This window comes from Lontra canadensis, unplaced genomic scaffold (genome assembly GCF_010015895.1).
Source record: "Lontra canadensis isolate GAN:19392208 unplaced genomic scaffold, GSC_riverotter_1.0 scaffold58, whole genome shotgun sequence".
NCBI classification, from domain to species: Eukaryota; Metazoa; Chordata; class Mammalia; order Carnivora; family Mustelidae; genus Lontra; species Lontra canadensis.
The window spans coordinates 9,483,260-9,503,386 of NW_022631052.1; the positions used below are offsets into that span (position 1 = coordinate 9,483,260).

At 56.6% G+C, this 20,127-nt stretch overlaps 2 protein-coding genes across 2 annotated transcripts; both read left to right on the top strand.

Moving 5' to 3' along the window:
- The first annotated feature begins 198 nt into the window (after positions 1-198).
- Positions 199-16,247, top strand: LRRC43 (leucine rich repeat containing 43). Its single transcript, XM_032876357.1, has 12 exons — positions 199-293; positions 1,684-1,944; positions 2,965-3,075; positions 4,615-4,754; positions 6,269-6,507; positions 7,129-7,316; positions 7,884-8,110; positions 9,864-10,005; positions 10,184-10,342; positions 10,446-10,631; positions 10,991-11,027; positions 16,092-16,247. The coding sequence occupies exons 1-12, from the start codon at positions 201-203 to the stop codon at positions 16,217-16,219; spliced, it is 1,911 nt and encodes a 636-aa protein (XP_032732248.1). The 5' UTR covers positions 199-200; the 3' UTR covers positions 16,220-16,247.
- A 187-nt stretch (positions 16,248-16,434) lies between these two features.
- B3GNT4 (UDP-GlcNAc:betaGal beta-1,3-N-acetylglucosaminyltransferase 4) lies at positions 16,435-19,882 on the top strand. Its single transcript, XM_032876358.1, has 2 exons — positions 16,435-16,479; positions 18,795-19,882. Exon 2 carries the CDS (start codon positions 18,803-18,805, stop codon positions 19,874-19,876), a length of 1,074 nt encoding a protein of 357 aa, XP_032732249.1. The 5' UTR covers positions 16,435-16,479; positions 18,795-18,802; the 3' UTR covers positions 19,877-19,882.
- The last annotated feature ends 245 nt before the right edge of the window (positions 19,883-20,127 follow it).

A 20,127-nucleotide genomic window follows, 5' to 3' on the forward strand; every position in this document is an offset into this window, starting at 1 on the left:
CCCCGTTGGGACGAGCACGCGCCCGACTGGGGCGCGCGCGCGCGCGCGTTTGTGTCCTGGCGGTTGCTCAGCAACCGGCTGGGAGGGAGGCGCCGCGCGGCCCCGTTGGGACGAGCACGGGCCCGAATGGGGCGCGCGCGCGCGCGTTTGTGTCCCGGCGGTTGCTCAGCAACCGGCTGGGAGGGAGGCGCCGCGCGGCCATGCAGAAGCCGGGCGGGACCCTGAGCGCCGCGGTCCGGGAGCACCTGAGGCGCTTGTGTCTGCGCGAGTTCCCGTGCGGCGCTGGCAGCTGGGTGCGGGCGCCGGCGGGGGCGGCCGGACGAGGGACTCGGGGGGCCTGGGGGACGGACGGGACGGACCGGGGGCGGTGGGGTGGGCCCTAGGGGCCGCCAGCTGCAGGATATGGCTGATCTGGAGAAGCCTGAGGAGGAGGTTTGGATCTGGGCATTTAGGGAGCGGCCTGATCTGGGGTGGGAGCTGGGACACTGCAGGGGCAGACGGGATGGCTCCCCGAGAGCGCCCCCCACCCCGCCTGACCAGAGAGGAGGGCAGGACCCCCTATCCTGAGCACATCAGGCTGACCTGGGGTAGGGTTTCTCAACCTGTTAGAGACACCAGGCTCCTTTTGGGGTGAAAAGCTTTTCCCAGGGGGAAAGAGCTTCTCAACCTTCAAGTGCTCCAGAACACCTAGCGAGAGGCCCCACTCCTCGGAGTGCAGGGTGGGGGCGGGGGCGGGGAGAGGGCAGTTGTGGAGGGGGTGGTGGTTTCAGAGCCGGCTCTGTCCTGAGGCCTGCAGAGGCTGGTGGGTCTGGAAGAAGCAACTTCCTCCCTCCTTTCCTGTCTCCTTGTCTCTAAGGCCAGAAACACTTCCCTTCTGAGGCTTCTCCCTGGGGAGCAAGTCGTGGCTCAGGAGAGCTAGAGCAGGTGTGTCTGCCCACACAGCTCCCCCCCATAAGCTCCATGCTCTTGCTGGGGCTGGGGAGCATGACAGTGACAGCCCACCGCCCCTCAGAGGTGCACAGGAACATCCTGAGGTTCTGGAACGTTTCCCTCCCACTTGCTGGAAAGCTGGCACCCCCCACATTGGTAAAGCACTAAGGGGAGGTCAGTGTTCCTCTTCTCATAGAGGAGAAAACGGAGACACCAATCAAGGAACCAATTCACTTGTTTGTTTCATCAACAAACTTTGTTGCACACCTACTGTGTGTGCCTGGCATCCTTGAGGTGCTTTTGGGTTTCACTGATGTCTCTGAAGGGTCTCCCGGAGGAAGGGCTGGGAGACAGTCAACTCTGGGCTACTGTGATATGTAAATACCGAATTCACCTTTCCAGCCTTGCCACCACTTCCTCACAAACCTTTCCTTTGTTAATACATCCCCCAGATGACCTTTTGCACCTTGTAGCTTCTAGTACATAAATCTTTCTGAAATGTTTGGTTGCTTTCCCCTGCTTCTTCAAGGTTCCCGGCTTGAGTAAACTCCTAAAGGCAGGAGTGTAGTTCTCGGTCTGTAGTTCTATCCGGGCTAATAATCAGTCAAAATTATTGAGTACTCACCATCTGAATGTCTAAGCTCTTTGTCCCTGATTGTCCTGAATGTTACAATCTGCTCCATTTGGGGTGTCCCGAGTCCTGGAGAGGGCTGAGTCACTGAGCAGCGAAATTCTCCACCTGCACCACTGCAGAATAAGTCACGCTTTCTTCCTCGAACGTGGCGAACATGGAAGGAGCTGGTCCCCAGAGAGGAGGAGGCCGGGAACCCTGGGGAAGAGACAGTGGAGGCGCTCCTGGGCCTGGTCCGCAGCCCCAACTCACCCTGGGCTCTGCCGGAGGGCTCCAGTGCAGAGGACCATTTTCTGAAGGAACTGGCCATCCGGAATCCTCTGGTGCTCAAAGACACCTTCTTCTACTCCTACTTCAGGTCCCTTCGGGTGGTGGACAAGCAGGTAAGAGCTGGGAGCTGCTGATGGGGAGGCCATCCCCCTACAGAACTGCATAGTCCTTAGGGTGGGACCTCGGTGTTCAGTGGGAGGAAGGATGAGAAGGTAGTTGTGACCCCCAAATTAATTTCACCAGCCCCTCCAGCAGGGAGGGCCAGCGGCTCATTTGTTGTGTGTCTTTCCTCTACCCCCGTCCCCAGGGGTAGGGGGGGTCATCCAGGTGTGTCTTGCATAGCTGACTTCTGCTGCACCCTGCGGTAGGCCCCCTGGGTCCTAGGACAGACCTTTAAAGTATCTGTATTGGTTTTACTTAAACTTTGGGGGCCCGGGGTTAGGAAGGGTGGGCATAGTACTGTATGTTACTTTCTGTTACGAAAAAGCCTTCTTCGCTTCTAGCAAATAACAGAGCCCCAAAACTGCAAACTCAGCCTTCCTCCTTTTGCTTCTCCTCCCCCAGAGAAACTGAATTTACACAGTACTGGGCATGGGGAGCGGGAGCCACTCCCACCAATTTGCCCGGGACTTTGTGGGTGTCAGCTCTGAAAGTTTTGTGTCCTGGGAACCCCTCAATCCTGGGCAAACTGGCATGGTCATCAGGAAGGACCCTAATGTCTTTGAGGCCACAGACAACTGAAGAATCACAGAAGGAGCTCCGAACTTCGGGTCTGACCCTGCTGCGCATCAGCTAGCGGTTCCTTACAGCCTCGGGGTTCACTGTGGCCCAGCAGGAGACAGCAAAGAACATGGCATCCCGGCCCTTGGGAGCTCACAGTCCAACAGGACACTGAGCTGACAGTTGGACAACACCTCTAGGGGGCAGGGTGGGCTGGGGTCGAGGCACAGGGATCCTGGTGGGATGGGTGGGAGAGCGGCTAGGGAGGTCCGTTAGGGCAGGAAGAGGGTTGGCAGGTGCCAGGTGACTCAGGAGGGGAAGTGGCCACCTGTTGCTGTCCCCCGTGGACCCCATTTCTGCTCCGCAACTTCCTCACCCAGGAGAGCTCTCAACTTCCTGATCTCCCCTTCCAGGTGAGCCTGGTGGATAAAGGTCTCCTGAAATTTCTGAAACTTGAAGAGTTGGTACTGAGTGCCAATCAGATCAAGGAGATAGACGCCATCAACCTGCCGCCAACGCTCAAGGTAAAGGAGCCCAGGCTCCCTGTGCCGTCTTTGTGCCGGCACAGCCCAGAGACCCTGCCCCTGCCTTGTCCTGCCTCCTGAAGGTTTGGCCAGTGCGGCTGTATGCCAAGGGCCAGCCCCAGGCTTTGGAGAGGGAGGCCAGATTCCTCAAAAGAAGTAGAATTTCCATGTGACCCAACAATGCCATCTCTAGGCATATGCCCCACAGAATTAAAGGCAGGAACTGGGATTCTTGCGCCAAAAGCAGGGCCAACCCAAACATCCATCCACAGATGAGTGGCTAAATGAAATGTGATCTCTCCGGACCGTGGGGTGTTGCTCAGTCATTAAAAGGAATGATGCATGCCACAGCATGGGGGAAACTTGAAAACATTATGCCGAACGAAGGAGGCCAGACCCCAAAGGTCACATATTAGGGGGTTCCACTTGCAGGAAATATCTAAAAGAGGCAAATCCACAGGCACCAAAAGTAGAGCAGAGGTTACTAGGGCAGGGGTGAGAGTGATGGGGAGTCATTGTGGTATAGGACGGGGACCCACTGTGATGGAGACAGAGCCGTCTGGGGCGATGAAAACTTCAAGAACTAGGAGCGGTGATGGCTGCGCAAATGGTGCCACTTAACACCACTGAAGTAGGGAACATGGCAAATCATATGTATGTTGCCACAATAAAAAAAATCATTTTTTAAAGATTTTTATTTATGTATTTGACACAGAGAGAGATATCACAAGTAGGCAGAGCAGCAGGCAGAGAAAGAGGGGGAAGCAGAGAGCCCAATATGGGACTCGATCCCAGGACCCTGAGATCATGACCTGAGCTGAAGGCAGAGGCTTAACCCACTGAGCCACCCAGGCACCTCTGTGGTCTCAATTTTAAATTAAATATGGAAATTTGTAGATTTTGTGGCAGAAGGGACTCAGAAATGTGTCTCAGTGCCAGGCTTAGGGAGAAACCAGACGAGGCTTCGGAGCAGAAATCCAAGAATGTGCTGTCATCCTCCACATGAGTCCTTACTCCAGCCCGGGACCCTCTGGCTCTCCCAGAGACAGGCTGCCATGGGATAAGCAGTTGCCAAAATGCTACGCCTGTCCCCATCCACTCCACCATCACCTCCCATGCCAAATTTTAACATTTCCTTCACAAAAGGAAAAGAAACTTTCCAAAACCCACTGCAGAAATACTTGTTCCCTATATTTTATTTTATTTTCTAATTTATTTTGAGAGAGTGAGCAAGAGAGAATGAGAGGGAAGTGGGAGAGGGAGAAGCAGGCTTCCCGCCGAGCAGGGAGCCCCATGGGGGCTCGATCCTAGGACCCTGGGATCACGACCTGGGCTGAAGGCAGACGCTTAACCGGCTGAGCCACCCAGTCACCCATATTTTTTTTTCCCCATATTTTAAAGGGAGCCTAGGCGGGCACAGGGCGGCAGGGTATGAGTACTTCCTGGTCCCACCCCGCTGTTTCTCAGAGAGGGAGGGAGGAAGGCTGGAAGGAAGGACAGACTGGAGGTCACAGGCATTGTCCTTTCTGCTCCCCCCAGGTGCTGGAGCTCTATGGCAACAAAATCAGCAGCGTGGAGTGTCTGTGCACTCGCCCGCCCCCACATCTCCAGCACTTGGGGTTGGGTCACAACAAGCTTCTGGGCCCCTTGGAAAGTCTCTATGTCACCGCAGACTACTGGTAACTCCAGAGCCCCGGACAGAAAGAGAGAGAAGGGTTTAAGCCTTAGGTTTGGGTCATGTCTGGAAGAACTCAGCTTTGCTCTTTTTTTTTCTTTCTTTTTTCCCTTTTTGCCTTATTCTTTTCTATAACTGCTGGTTGGCCACCAGCTCCAGACCTAGGATTTGTGTCTCCGACTGAATAAGCAAAAATTCCCACCGAAGCCCAGGGAAGGGGAGCAACGGGTGGTGGGAGTGGGTCAGACCTTTAGGTCAGGGCTGCTCAGCTCGGGCACTGCTGACGTCGGAGTGGACAACGGTCGGTTGTGGGGCTGTCTCCTGCGCTGTAGGAAGTCGAGTGGCACCCCTGACCTCCACCCACTAGAGGCCAGGAGCTCCCCCACACCAGCTGTAACCACCCAAAGTCTGTAGACTCACACCATGGCCAGAGTACCCTGTGTTCGGATTTTTTTATTGGGAAAACATACCTCCTCTAAACCGAGGTAACCTGCTTCATGCCAAGTGTGAATTTCGTAAAAATACGCACGTGAAACTTCTGTCTTTCACTGCCTTGAAATTCAAAGGAGGGTACCCTGTTCATGGATCTGTTTTGCTGATGCCTTCCCCGTCTTCTTGAAGGCTGACATTGGGTAAGTTTCCCGTGCTGGCCCCCAAGAGATGTTCTTCTTGGGTATTTCCTGTTGACTGGCTAGCCAGCCTTGCCTTGGGCTGTCCAGGCCAGGAAAGCAGGGCAGGAGGGGGCGGGAGGGGCCCGAGTTCAGTCTGCTGGAGACCAGAGGCTGTGATGTGCTGCTGAAATGTCCTGCCTTCTTACTGCTGTCCTCAGACCTGGTACCTGTTTGCTTTCTAGTTTGTGTGTGGGAAGAGCACACGTGCCCCCCTTCCTGGCCCTTTCTGCCAGACTGGGATGGAGGGCGCCTTCTTTGTCCTCATTGGCATTCTTCTCTCATGTGCCCCCAAGTCCTGAATCACAAGGCTTCCCCCGACCATGAGTCACTGGGGCTTTGGAAGGTGTCCTCCTGCATCTGGACCCCTCAAGTTTCACGCACCCTCTTCCCAGGTCCCCATATTTACTGGCCTTTTTTACCTCTGCCCATGGCTTCTCCCCACGTGGCTTCCTTCTGTCTTTCTTGCCAGTGTCAGTCTTTGTTGAGAACATTCTAGATGCACGGTGTTGTATCAGGATCTATGGGCAGTACCAAGTGTGTCGCTGAGAAAAAGAGATCTGTGTAAATGGAAGTGACTGCAAGCAGGATGTGACCAGGGCCATCTCCGTCACAGTGAGGATGGCAGTGTCATGGAGAGGGGTGGGGGAGGGGCAGTAGAACCAAGAGGTCCTTCTCCTGCCCTCCGAGGCTCCCCTCCTGCCCTCAGCGTGGGCCTGCTGTCTGTTCTGGACACGGGGTGCTGGGGGCTGTCAAGCAGGGCAGGCCTGGCGCCGGACCACAGCTGCCTGTTCCCATCCCGGCACTCACCCTGCCTCAGGACTCCCGGATGGTCCCGCTCCCCTTCTAGGCCCAACCTCGTCTCCCTGGACCTGAGCTTCAACGACCTGACGGACCTGCAGGGCCTGATTGCCAGCCTCCGCACCCTCCCGCACTTGCGGGTGCTTGTGCTCCAGGGGAACCCGCTGGCCCTGGTGCCCTACTATCGAGGCTTCACCATCGACAGCCTGCCCCGGCTCTGCGTGCTGGACGACATCACCGTGTCTCCCAGTGAGAAGCATCAGTTCCGGGGGCTCAGCCGGAGTGGGGGTGAGGGAGCCGATGGGCAGACTGGGGAGGGGCTCGCACTGGACCCACGCCCCCAAGCCTCTGCTCGCCCGTCCGCCATCGAACTGGGTGGCCTGTCCCCGCAGCTCCCCAGTTAGTCAGGCGTAGCTCACCTTCCTGATCAGAGTTCTCTCCCAGATTTTTGGTCCCTGTGATTGGGATTTGGGGACAAGCGGTAAGGAGGCTGAAACCATCCTAGGCCAACAGGAAGCATTCGATCAATCCATTTCTGTACTTTTGTGGTGGCTTGAGATCACCCCCTTGTGGCCCACACCACAAGCTGCATCAGGGCCTTCTCGAGATCAGGGCAGTGGAGTTTGGTAATCATAGCTTCCGGTTTTGTGTGCCAGGCTGTGCTAAGGTACCATCGAGTCTATCTGTAAGCATCCTGTAAAGCAGCTACTATCATTCCCGTTATACGAATCTGGAAAACAAGGCTTAAGAGGGGTATCTTCAAATCTCTGTTTGAATTCGGCAGAACTGGGATTTGAACCCAAGTCTGCAAACCACGAGGCTCCATGCGGGAGGAGGGGAGGATGCAGGGACCTGGCTGGGCCTGGCCTCCCCTGCCGTCCCGCTCACTTCTGCCCCTTCCCCTCGCAGACCTCTTGGCCCGTGAGGCCCAGCTTGTGGTGACTATTGGAAACGTCAAGGGCATTCTGGACACCTCTATCCTGGACCCAGAGCCCGGGCCTCAAGGCCCTTTTATCTCATACAGCTATTACGTGACCTACGACTTTGTGGAAGATGAAGAAGGAGAAAGAAGCGCGCACGGTGGCGTGCTGGCTGAGGTGTGCCCCGCGGGCTGCCCCGGGGGAACTGGGGGACACGCGCTGCCCTTGGCTTCACGGGGTCTCCTATGAGGCAGAACCGCTTCTCGGGGCCCAGAAAACCCCTTGCTCGGGGCTTTCCGGTTCACACTCTACTCAGAAGGGAAGCGGCTCTATTCAGGCCCTTTCCTGCAGCTCGTTACTCACCTGTGCTCACCTCCTTCCTTTGCCCTTGAAATACAAGCAAACCGCCTCGCCAGGGAGCAACACTTACAACCAGCCTGGCTGTCCCCACCCCGTGTCTCTCCCTTAGTCTCCCATCGCCCTCCCCGTCAAAAGCAGACCCGAGGGTATCCTCCAACCAGGAGAGATGGGGCACACCCGAATTCCTGCAGAAATTGTTACTGCTCCTACTCCCAACACAGACCTCTCAGAAGTGGCAAGACGGGCATTTAAAAAGAAACTTCCTGCCCGAGCCCGCGCGTTTGTTAGGGCTTCAAGCTCACCGCGGCACAGACACCTGCTCCCGCACAGGCTCGAGAAGAAGCCGGCGCATAGCGGCCTCCGGGGCCTGGGTCTCTCCCGCAGATCGTCAAGCCCTCGCCCAGCACCGAACAGCTGGGCGAGGACATCCCTGAAGAGCTCTTCGGGGAGGCCGAAGACTCCCCGGAGTCCGGGCTGTCCAGCCAGTCGGGAGAGCTGGAGGAATCGGGGGCCTCGGAGGGCTCGGGGCACCTGCCAAGGGTGACCGACTCCGCGGAGGAGCTGGCCAAGTTGCGGCCGCGAATAGATCCCCGGCTCTGCCCCTCCCCGGGGTAAGGACGGAGGCCAAGAGGGAGCGGGGGGCGGGGGGCTGGGGGCTGGGGTCCCGCGAGCTCGGCCCACGCCCCTTCCCGGCCCGACAGCAGAGCGGTCCCTGCAGCCCCGGGGGACCCTCTGGGCCGCTGGCCGCGCAGGTGCGGCGGGGTTCAGTGTTCCAGGCCCCGGGAGCCCTCCCGCTGCCCGGACGCAGCTGCACCTTCTTTCCCCGAACCGCCAGGTGCTCGGAATGCGGGGCTGGCTTCAGTCCGCGCAGGTGAGAGAGGGGCAGCCCTTCCCCCGCCCTCCGAGTTGAAGACCTTCCCAGTCCGGCTTTTCCATTCATCCGGGATTTACTCTGGCCTCTGACCCGTGGTGTGGACCGGTCGTGGTGTGGATCTGAGTCGCGGGTTCTTTCCCACGCACCCACCCCCAAGGCCCACCACGTGGGCGTCGTGCCTATCACGTGTTTTGGGGTGGTTTTTTGTTTGTTGCGTATCACGTTTTGTCTTACTTGATTAAGAATCTTTTTTGGTGATGGGGAATTTCACAAGAACTTGAAATCACTTCTCGTTTAGTCTGGAAGCTCCATTAAACTGATTTTTAAGTCATTGCAAAACATGGAGCCTGGTTTGGGGTTTTTGTTTTCATTTTTAACAAACTTTCTGCTATCAGCTGGCGTTGCTATCTGTTTCTTCTGACGACCAGAGCTCAGAAAACAGAATCTGTGGCTGAGTTCTAATGAACCGAGCCTTCGCCCCCACAGATTTTGCAGCCCATGCCTTCAAGGAATTGGGAAAGTTAGTTTCTCTTGAAGCTAAAAGTGTTTTTTTATTTTTTTTAATGACTTAAAACCTCCACTGAAGGTAAATGATACAGGCTTATGGAGAGTATGGGGGAGCTGCTCTGGGCTGTTTGGCTGAGTTCCTGTGGGTGACAGTGATGGAGGCGGCTACCCCAGCTGTCAGAAGAGGGGAAGCCCCCAGCCAGCCCCTAGCCAGGCTCCCCAGTAAACCCCAGCTGACAGCCTTGTGGTGGTGGTGGTTGTTGAATTTTGGGAAATAGCAACAAAAAAGTAAGAACCACAAATGATTCTGCTTTAAAAAAAAAATGTCAGTTAGAAAATAAAGGTTTCTTCTCCTGTATCCATTGAACTCATCCCATAGAATGAATTACTCTTATTTATTTATTTATTTATTTATTTAAGGAGGCTCTACATCCCACGTGGGGCTTGAGCTTAGGACCTCCAAGATCGAGAGCCCCCATACTCTCCCGACTGAGCCAGCAGGGCGCCCCAGAGGGAATTACTCTGAATGGTTTTGTGCGTAGAGTTCCCTGTTTTTTCTTACACTCTCATATATATGAACCTATATACACCTATAATTTTTTTTTTCTCAAAAAATGAACTCATAATCTGTGTCTCAGTTTGAAATGTGCCGACTTCGCTTGTGGCTGTGGACACACAGACCTCTTATTTAAAAAAACAACAACAACAAATGATACAAATGTAACCCACATATACAGAAGAAGCCACCTTGCGGCCAAGTGATGAGGCTCAGGGAACCACTGCCCTTGACAAGAAACAACAGACCAGAACCTCCGAAGGTTCCTTATCCCCTTCCCTCCTTCCAAGGGTCACTGTCAGCTCAACAAACACCATTAACTCGTGTGCCTCTCTTAGACCTTCCTATACATGGCATCAGGCAGTAATGCTGTGTGTCTGGCCTCCCGGGTGACGGCACCCCATCTTCCTCCGCCCCCGCCCCCCAGGACAGTTCTCTTCAGCACTGTCCGTAAGCCCTGGACTGACGTCATCCCCTGCCACTACGAGATGCATCACACGCTCCGGGACCTCGTGCCCCTCAAGGCCTTCCTGCTGGCAGGGACCACCGTGACCATCGTGGAGGAGAAGGTGGGTGACGGGGTTCCCATGCTCCGCGCGTCAGTCCCCTTGTCCCGTCTTCCGATCTTCTGTCAGGGCGTCCCGGGGCCCTGCTGCCTTGTTGGCGAGGTCTCTGCGCCTTTCCAGCAAGATCCCGGCCAGCCCTGCGCTGGTCTCCTTCACTCGTGGCCACCTCGCTGTCCCCTAGATTCTCTCCTGGCCTCCAGTGCCTTCACCTGTCGACGCTGTGTTGTCTTCCAAGAGCGGAAAAGGGGAGAAGGACAAGAAGGGGCAGAAGGACAAAGACAAGAAGGGAAAGGACCAGAAGGACAAGGCTGGGAAAGGGGAGAAGGAGACGGTGCCAAAGGTACCTCTGGGCTGCCTGGTGCCCAGGGCGGTTGCGGTGGCCGGGGGCGCTCTGGGCACTGTCCCTGCGGGGCCCCATCCACTCTCCCCGCCTCTTCCCCCAGGAGCAGAAGGCGTCCAAGAAGAAGGAGCTTCCCAAGGAGCTCCGGCAGGACCCGCCCATCCTGCGGGTGCTGGGCAGCGGCTTGGTGGCCTTGGAGCCCCTGCTGGTGGGGGAGCCACTGGTGTCCGAAGTGTGCAACTTCGGGGTGGTCCGCACCTTGGAAACTGACAACCTGATTGCTCTCAGGGTAGGGGGGGGGGGCCCTGCCACACCCCTCCCCACCGAAGCAGTGCTGGGCCGGGAAGGGCTATGCAGGCCTCTGAGCCTCCTCTGGAAGGCCCCGTGTGGGCAGGCCCCTGGGAGGCACGGGGAGGAGGAGGGGGAAGAGGAGAAGGGGAGGAGGAGGAGGAGGAGGAGGGCCTCCACCCCACCTGCAGCTGTGCCCAGCTCGCTGGACCCCGCGCTGCGAGCAGCCCTCTCAGGTGTGAGGAGCCCCGCCAGGGGGCGGGTCAGGCCCGCTCCTTCCTGGGCCACGGGGGGAACCTGCAGCCCCCCCCTCCCCAGCGTCCCCCAACTCCCATAAGCCTCTCCCGTTCTTTCTCTCAGGATGCAAAGAAGAACAAGAACAAGAAAGCTAAAAAAGGTAGGAACTAATGATGGCAGCAGAGAGCGGGGAATGTTTCCTGAGGACCTTAGTCTGTCCATGCGATCACAGGCCACAGCCCGTGTAAACAACAGACATTTATTTCTGGCAGCTCCGGAGGCAAGGAAGTCCAAGACCAAGGTGCCAGCGTCACTGGGTAAGGGCCCACTTCGTGGCAGCCCCTTCTCCATGCGACCTCACGTGGTGGGAGGGGCGCGGGGACTCACTGGAGCTGCTTCTGTAAGCATCCTGAGACCTCGTCACCTCCCAGGGCTCCCCTAAGACCGTCACTTCTGGGGGTTAGGATTTCAACATGTAAATTTTGCAGAGACACAAACATTTAGACCATAGCAGGACCTGGGGAAGGAGCAGCCTGATTTGGAGCCAAAGAAATGGAAGGACCGAGAATCCTATCTTCTGGGCAGCAGGAGGGCCCTGCCCACCCTAAGGACCCAACCCTCCATCTTTCCTGTGTCCCTGAGACAGGAGCAGCCAGCTGTGGATCGTGCTGAGGGCAGGAGAGGGACCTGGGGTAGGAGGCAGGTGAGGTGGGAGGGGGCTGAGTTGCGCCTGGCCCCGGGGTCCTTTGGGCTTGGCAGTCTGGGGCCTGTTTCAGGGCATTGGCCGTCTTTGCCCAACTCGGAGTCTGGGTTTGGTCCCGGAAGAGGGGGCAGTCACCGAAGTGTCTGAGAGAGGTGGGCTTTGGACTGGAGCAGCAGAAAGAAGCAGCTGGCGTGGAAGGAGCGCTAGGAGACAGGGCCCGGCTGCGAGGCGGCCACGGTGCCGGGCCGGGTCAGAGCAGCACCGTTCCCGACAGCCGGAAAGGGGACATGGCCAGGGCGCATCCGTGGGTGAAAGCCACGGCAGGACGTGGCATTTCCACACGATGGGGATTCCCCAGCAGCAAAAAGGAACAGAGCTCGGCCCGGGTATACCTGGAGGAACCTTGGCAAGGAGACGGGGAGAGAAAGAAGCCGGCCACAGAGGGCCACGCGGTGTGTGAGTCCGTCCATGTGAAATGTCCCAGGACAGACGAGTCCACAGGGACGGAAAGTAGACCAGTGGGGCCTGTGGGAGAGGAAGGGGAGTGATTCTAATGGGTACAGGGTTTCCATGCGGGGGGACGGAATGTTCTGGAATTACATCATGGGACTGTTTGAACAACGTGGTGAACATACTAAAACCCACACAACTGTACACTTAAAAAGTTAGAATGTTGAATATGATGAGAATTTTGTCTCAACGAAAGGAAGTTCACCTAATACAACAACAACGTAAAAGCAAGAAATGCTGAGGGCCCGACCTGGAAGAGGATGGCAGAGGCGGTGTGGAGGGGATGCGTCCGAGAGTGACTTGGGGGCCGGGGGCACGGGAGAGGCTCTGCGGGGGGGCCTGCGAAGCTGCACCCGGGGCTGGGCTGGGTTGTGCACCTGAGACACCCGAAGTGTGTGGAGCGCCCGAGAAGCCTTTCCCTCTCCTGCCTCTTGGCCCCCCGGTGCCTTGTCCATCACGCCAGCCAGCCCCCAGGGTCACCTCGCTGCATGGCCTTCCTCCCACGCGGCCACTCTGCCAGGCCCCCCACAGTCCCCCCGAGTCACTCCCCTGTTGGAATTTCTTCCATGACTTCCTGCTGGCGGCCTCCCGAAGCCCGAACGCCCACGTTCTGTGAGCCCCGCCAGCTGTGCCCGGAATTTACTCAGCTGCTTCATCCATCAGAGCTCAGCGTCGGGCACCTTCTTAAGGGAAGCTGAGCCTCCGGGTTAGCCTGGGCTCCCTGTTTTCTTCATAGCATCTGGTGGGTTTTGTCATTGTTGATGTTGTTGTTGTTGTTTTGGTTTTCTGGTTTTTTAAGAATTTTACGTATTGTCAGAGAGAGAGCATGCGCTGGGGGAGCAGCAGGCCAAGGGGGAAGCAGCCCCCTGCTGAGCCAGGAGCCCGATGAGGGACTTGATCCCAGGACCTGAGCTGAAGGCAGATTTGGAATCCACCGAGCCACTTAGGCGTCCTGAATCCGGTGCTCTCATCTATAGTACTCAGCCCTGTGCAAACGATAGAGATACAAACCGATGTGATTGTTTTATGTTTATCTTGTCCACGACACTGAAACTACCGGTGTGTGTGTTCGGGGTGGGGGTCTGCGCCTGCATCCTTTAAAGTCCTAGAACCCCCAGTCCCCAGCGTAGTAGGCTATCAACATGGGTTGACTCAATGAGTCAGCTCATAGGTGGTATTTAAAACCATGAGAATATCCGCACTTATGTTGACAGAGAAGAGGAAAGGATTGAGCCCAGCACCTTGGGGACCACTACAAAATCTGAGCAGGAGGGGACAAGACCCAGAAGGATCACATTTAACCATATCCTAAAACAAAATTCAAAGATACTGAAAGGAATACAAAACTACCCCCCCAAGTTGGGGCGCCTGGGTAGCTCAGTCTGTTAGGCATCAGACTCTTGATTTCAGCTCAGGTCATGGTCCTCAGGGCCATGAGATAGAGCCCCACTCTGTGCTCTGTGCTCAGCGTGAAGTCTGCTGAAGATTCTCTTTCTCCCTTTCCCTCCGCCCCTCCCCCAGCTCACATGCTCTCTCTCTCTCTTTCCAAAATAAGTAAAATCTTAAAAAAGAAAAAAGTACCCAAGGTAAAATTCACATCTACCATCCAGCAAAAAAACTACCACACATGCAAAAAAATTTAATATATAAGGAGAATTTATCAACCATAACTGACTCAGAAATGACATATATGTTAGAATTAGGAGACAAAGACATTAAAGCAATTATTATAATTATGTTCTATATATCTAAGAAGCTAAAGGGAAGATGGTGGTATGTAACAATATGGACTATTAACTAAACTTTTAGGGATGAAAACAACCATGTCCCATCAGAAATACATTCATTGGGATTAATGGCATATTAGATAATTCAGAAAAAAAGATTAGTAAACTGGAAGCGGTAGAAACTACCCACAGTTAAACTCAGAAAAATGGCTGGAAAAAAATTAACAGAGCATCAGTGTTTTGAGACAAATTCAAAGGAACTGATGTCCGTCTAGTTGGAGTCCCTAAAGGAGAGAGGGGTAGGCAGAAAGCATAGCTGAAGAAGTAGTTGCTAAACTATTTCCAAGTTAGATGGAAATTATAAATACACCAATCCAAAAAGTTCAGTGACTCAAAACTCAAGAAGCATGAAGAAAACTAAGCCAAGTTACATAGTAATAAAACCGCTTAAAATCATTGATAAAGACAGAGGAACAAAGATAAAGACGACAGCAGTCTTATCACCGGGAAAATGCCAAACAGAAGACAGTGAAAGAATTCTTAAACACTCAAAGAAAAATAACTGTCAACTTAAAATTCCTTTTTTTTTTAAGATTTTATTTATTTATTTGACACAAGTAGGCAGAGAGGCAGAGGTCACAAGTAGGCAGAGAGGCAGAGAGAGAGAGAGAGAGAGGAGGAAGCAGACTCCCTGCCCAGTAGAGAGCCCGACATGGGGTTCGATCCCAGGACCCTGAGACCATGACCTGAGCTGAAGGCAGAGGCTTTAACCCACTGAGCCACCCAGGCGCCCCTCAACTTAAAATTCTTTACCCAACAAAAATATCTTTCATAAACAAATGTGAACTGAACACTTTTCTAGACGTACAAATGCTGAAAGAATGTATCACCAGCATACTTCTATTACAAGAAATGTTCAAAGAAGTCCTGTAAGCAGAAGAAAATACTAGATGGATCCGAATCTGCGCAAAGAATTCAAGAGCCCTGGAAATGCTAACTGTGGTTAAATATAAAGACTCCTTTCTTATTATTTAGATATGTTTAAATGATTGTTAATTGTTTAATGAAAAGATACATTGCAGTGCTTACACCACCAGTAGAATGTGTAACGACAGTAAAGAGGCAAAGGGTGGGGGTAAGGAAGGAAATGGAAGTGTATCACCATAAGGCTCCTATTTCTATGCGAAGTGTCATATCACCTGAATATGGAAACTCAAAGGACCTAGAATAGCCAAAGCAACTTTGAAAAAGAACAAAGGACATACACTGATGGATTTCAGGAAGGACCCACGCAGATATGGACATACGATTTATGATCAAGTCACGGGGTTAAGATGGTCTTAATTTTTTTTTACACTTTTGTAAATCCTTTTATTGTCTGGCTTGACAGTTGCATTGAAATAGCTACATCTGCTGTTAATCTCTTGTGTTGCAGTGTTTGAAGTGGATGGAGAAAACCCAGTCTCATGGATGTGTAATTGGAAAAGGGAATATTTTAATAGACTTTCGAATAATGATATTTTTCTTTGATAGTATGTCAAATTTGACACCTAGTAGTTTTTTAAGGGCTGTTGCAGAGTGAAAACAATCTATATGAATGCATTTTTTTGTAGTCAGTTATGTTAAAATCCATTCATTGGTCTGCATTGCCTTTTTTTTTTTTTTTTTTTTTTTTTGCATTGCGTTTTGAAGGGCTGTCTTACTCATGCACGATCTGTAACATCAGGCATTGGTTATTTGTAAAATACTGGTTCACTGAGTGATGTAGATCTTTCAACTGTTGACACATTTCATTATACATCATCCAAAAATCACGTTCCGCACCCATATCATTAGAAGAGTCTTTGAGGACTGGGAAACTGTTACGTTCATGGTGGTAGATACAGTATTTCAAAATTCTAATTTCTACTGGAAAGCTCAAATGTTATAAATTCATCAAAATGCGTTCCGTTGTCTTCCCTGAAATGCCAGACTTCATGCGCTGTTTAGAAACTATCTGCCAAATAGTCACGTCGGAACAACCGCGGTTAGGGTTCTTCCAGGTGAGGACGGTGCTCCCAGGCCGGGGCAGCGGCTCGCCCTGCAGCTCGCACAGCTGCGCCAGTTGGATGACGATCTGATGACAAGTGATCCCGCTGCTCCTCCCTGCGGTGAAGGGGCTGGGATCTCGGACTCGCAAACCGCGCTGCCCCTGGGCTCGGAGGACGGCTCTGCCGGTCCAGGGCGGCCGAAGGGCAGCCGGCACGTCTCTCGGGACTCACACACGCTTGTTTTTATTTCTCAGAGAAGAATAAGTCTGCGGTTCACATGGACGACGGCGACTACCAGCCGCAGCCCCTGACCGTGGAGGTGCAGGTGCAGCTGAACCAGTACCGCTCGGCCGAGGAGGCGCTCCGGGAGATGTCTCTGTAGCGCGCGGGATTAAAGGCTGTTCTGACGACCGCGGCTCCGCGTGCGTGTGCCCGGGAGCGGGGGACCGTCTGGGGGCGCCGGGCGGCCTCTCCGCCCGCAGGTGCGCCGCGGGTGCGAGAAGCCGCGTGGGGGAGGGGTCCCGCGGCGCCCGGAGCCCCGCCCCTCCCGGAGCCCCGCCCCAGCCGGGCGAGGCTAGAGCTTCGGTCCCCGCTCCGCGGCGCGAGCTCCTCGCCTGTCCCTGGCTCGGCGTCCCGGCTCCGGTAGGTCCGCGGCGGGCGGGCTGAGCGGGCCCGGGGGCGCCTGGGGCCGCCGCTGCGGGGGGCAGGAGTGTCTCCCCGTGCGGGAGGGGCCCGTGCCTCCGCACCGCCCGCGCACCCGCGAGGACGCTGGGTCTGGCGGCGGGGGGGGGGGGTCGTCTCCCCGCGGGGGGCCGTCGGGGCCTGGCGGCCTCCTGCTGCCCCTCGGCTTGTGTTCGCCCGCCGGGGCCCGAACGGCCGGAACCCGGCCTTGTGTCCGCCGCGGGGCCCTGCTCCGTGCTCCGCCGACCCCGCCGGCCTTCGGCGCCCCCAGCAGCCGGCTAGAGGCCGTCGGGAGGAGTGAACTAGCCCTTGGCACTTCCCCTTATTGAAGCGTGTCGGGACTTGGAGCTCCCAGGGCCCGAGACGGCTGTCGCCCCAGAGACAACTGCAGACCCTTAGGACTCGGCACCGCTCTCGCAGGGGGGTCGTGCCCTCGCTGAAGCCCACGCGCGGTTAAGAACCGGGCTCTTGGGGGCTCCCAGTACTGGGGACCTGCGCTGGGCAGGTACCGAATTGGGACTCACAGCAGTGTGTGGGAGCCGTGGGTGGGGGAACGGCCCTGGGCCACACGTGGGGTGGGGGGCGCGGGGGCGCGCAGCGGGAGCTCCGGAGCCAAACCGCCGGCCCTGCGCCCCCCTCCGCCGCGGTGCCGGCCCGGGGCTCCCCGCCCACAGCTGCAAGTCCTCCCGCTCGCCTGCTCCGCGGCCGCCGCGCGCGTCCCAGCTGCGGCGTGGGGCTGGGCCCGTGCGCGCCTCCTCGCCGGTCTCCGCTCCCTTCTCCCTTCCGTAATCCATCGTCTCAGCCGCAGCGGGAGGAACCTTCCAAGCGCTGTGATTTCTGCCGCCGCCTCTGCTAAATCCTCCAGTGGGTCCCTGCTGGGGTTACGGTAAACCCGAGCTGCCCCGCGCCCCTCGCCCTGGCCTTCGACGCCTGCCTTCCCAGGCCGGTGCTCCCCGTCCCTCCTCTCCCGGCGCTTCGCCCTCCTGCCCGCAAAGGCGTCTCCACGCCACCTCCTCCAGGAGCCCCGCTTAACGCCGCCGGCCACACTTTCCCCAGGTCTTTGCGGTTGGGTGCCTTCGTTCAGAGCTTTCGGACCCACCACGGGCTGGAATCCTCCCCGTCGCGGAATGTCCTCACGCTGCTTTCAGGTCTCTGCACCGTCTGACGTTCGGATTGGTTTTGTTTTGGTTTCTCTCCTCCACGTCCCTGGCGGCTGGAAAGAGATGCTTTTGTCCCGGTGGCAGCAGGGTGACAGGGATGGGGCGACTGCGGGTGGACTGGGTCGAAGCAAAGGCCTGTTGGACAAGGACCACATGGCCGTGGAGGTGAAGGGGAGGGGCTGGAGGCCTGGCTTTGCTGCCCTTGATCTTGGGCAGTGTCCCCCGCTAGCTTCCGTTTCTGGGCCTTCGCTCCGGACTGCGGGGTCCTTGCTGGGAGAACCAGAGCTGCGAGAGGCGTGGACTCGGGCGCCCGCGGCCGCAGGGAGCAGCCCCGCACAGGCCAACGGCTTTCCTACTTGCTTTCACGCCGTTGTGTGCGAGGGGTTTGTTCTTAAACCCCCTCTTAAGTGACTCCTCCAAGAAACCTGTGGGAAAGAGGAAACTTGAGGCGGATGTGAAGGGTTTGTCCTGTGGTTGCCTTTCCCTGGAGGAGCAAACTCTAAGGGCCACGCCCGGGGCTGTCCTCTCTGGGAGACCCAGCGCAGGGCCTGCCACCAACAGGGACTGCACACTTTTGGGGGGCGGGGCGGATGGTTTGATTTTAGACTCGAGAGCCCTGAATGTCAGGTTTTGTGCTTAGAATGGATCTGACTGGGAACTGAACTAGCTGTGTGCCGTTTTCACCGTAGGATTCTCGAGTTTTCTGGGAAAGAGGAAAGTGCTCATGGTGCCTCAGGTTTTTGGTGTTTTATTTTTTTAAGTAATTTCGACACCCAGCGTAGGGCCGGCACTCCCCACCCTGAGATCGAGTCCCACGCTCTTCCGACTGAACCCACCAGGTGCCCCGGGGTGCCTCGGTTTCAAAGCAGCTGCAAGTCCTTTGGGGGAGAAGGTGCGCGAGAGCCCCCCCCCCCCCCCGCCATGCCCACAGAAGGCGAGGGCTGGCAGAGCAGGTGTGCTTGGCCTGTCCCCTGGGAGAGGGACTCTGGAAAGAGCCAAAGGACTCGCTGGGAAGAGTAAATCGAAGATGGGCCAGCAGGAGCTTGGCTGGGTGGCAGGCCGGGGAGGCAGAGGCCGGGCGGGGGCTGCGGCCGCTCACGCGCTCTCTCCCCGCAGGCCCTGCCATGTCCCGCCGGCTGGGCTGGCCTGTCCTGTACAGCCTGGTGGCGCTGCTGCTCGGCTGCCTGCTCTTCCTGAAGAAGGAGGCCAAGCCGGTGGGGGGCTCCGCGGCCCGCCAGCCCTTCTGGGCTCCCCCAGGGCCCCGCCGCAGCCAGTGTCCCCCCAACCACACGGTGGCTAACGTCTCCCTGTCCTTGCCTAGCCGTCACCGCCTCTTCCTGACCTATCGTCACTGCCGCAACTTCTCCATCTTGCTGGAGCCTTCGCGCTGTGCCGAGGACACCTTCCTGCTCCTGGCCATCAAGTCGCAGCCTGGCCACGTGGAGCGGCGCGCGGCCATCCGCAGCACGTGGGGCCGCGTGGGGGACCGGGCTCGGGGCCGGCGGCTGAAGCTTGTGTTCCTCCTGGGGGTGGCGGGCCCTGTGCCCCCCGCCCAGCTGCTGGCCTACGAGAGTCGAGAGTTCGATGACATCCTGCAGTGGGACTTTTCGGAGGACTTCTTCAACCTGACCCTCAAGGAGCTGCACCTGCAGCGCTGGGTGGCGGGTGCCTGTCCTCACGCCCACTTCATGCTAAAGGGAGACGACGACGTCTTCGTCCATGTCCCCAATGTGCTGGAGTTCCTGGACGGCTGGGACCCAGCCCGGGACCTCCTGGTGGGAGACGTGATCCGCCAGGCCCTGCCCAACAGGAACACCAAGGTCAAGTACTTCATCCCCCCATCCATGTACCGGGCCCGCCACTACCCGCCCTACGCCGGGGGTGGGGGATATGTGATGTCGAGAGCCACCGTGCGGCGCCTCCAAGCGGCCGTGGAAGAGGCCGAACTCTTCCCCATCGACGACGTGTTCGTGGGTATGTGCCTGAGGAAGCTGGGGGTGAGCCCCACGCACCACGCTGGCTTTAAGACATTTGGAATACGGCGGCCCCTGGACCCCCTAGACCCCTGCCTGTACCGAGGGCTCCTCCTGGTGCACCGCCTCAGCCCCCTGGAGATGTGGACCATGTGGGCGCTGGTGACAGATGAGGGGCTCAGGTGCGCAGCGGCCCCCTTGCCTCAACTCCGAGGGGCGGGCTGAGTGAGGAGCGCCTGTGCTGATTCTCCCATCATGACGACAAACTGAGAACCGTGACCCCTACCCTGATGGTCTATAGGAAATGCTAACTTCGCTTTTGTACCCGCACCCAACCTTGCTAACTCTGATTAAAAACACCGAAACCTCGCTTCACCTGTACCAAGTTTGGCTCATCGAATGCGGCCAGGACTCAGGTGCCGGTTGCTGGGGCGGGGTGGGGGGGGGGGGAAATTCCTGGAGCCTCCTGTGGCTCT

What these genes read in the sequence shown, in the direction of transcription:
- LRRC43 (XM_032876357.1), top strand. Translation starts at nt 201, where the DNA reads ATGCAGAAGCCGGGCGGGACCCTGAGCGCCGCGGTCCGGGAGCACCTG. An exon ending in TTCGGGTGGTGGACAAGCAG is followed by an intron (nt 1,945 to 2,964) that starts GTAAGAGCTGGG and finishes CTCCCCTTCCAG; the next exon opens with GTGAGCCTGGTGGATAAAGG. An exon ending in ACCTGCCGCCAACGCTCAAG is followed by an intron (nt 3,076 to 4,614) that starts GTAAAGGAGCCC and finishes TGCTCCCCCCAG; the next exon opens with GTGCTGGAGCTCTATGGCAA.
- B3GNT4 (XM_032876358.1), top strand. Translation starts at nt 18,803, where the DNA reads ATGTCCCGCCGGCTGGGCTGGCCTGTCCTGTACAGCCTGGTGGCGCTG.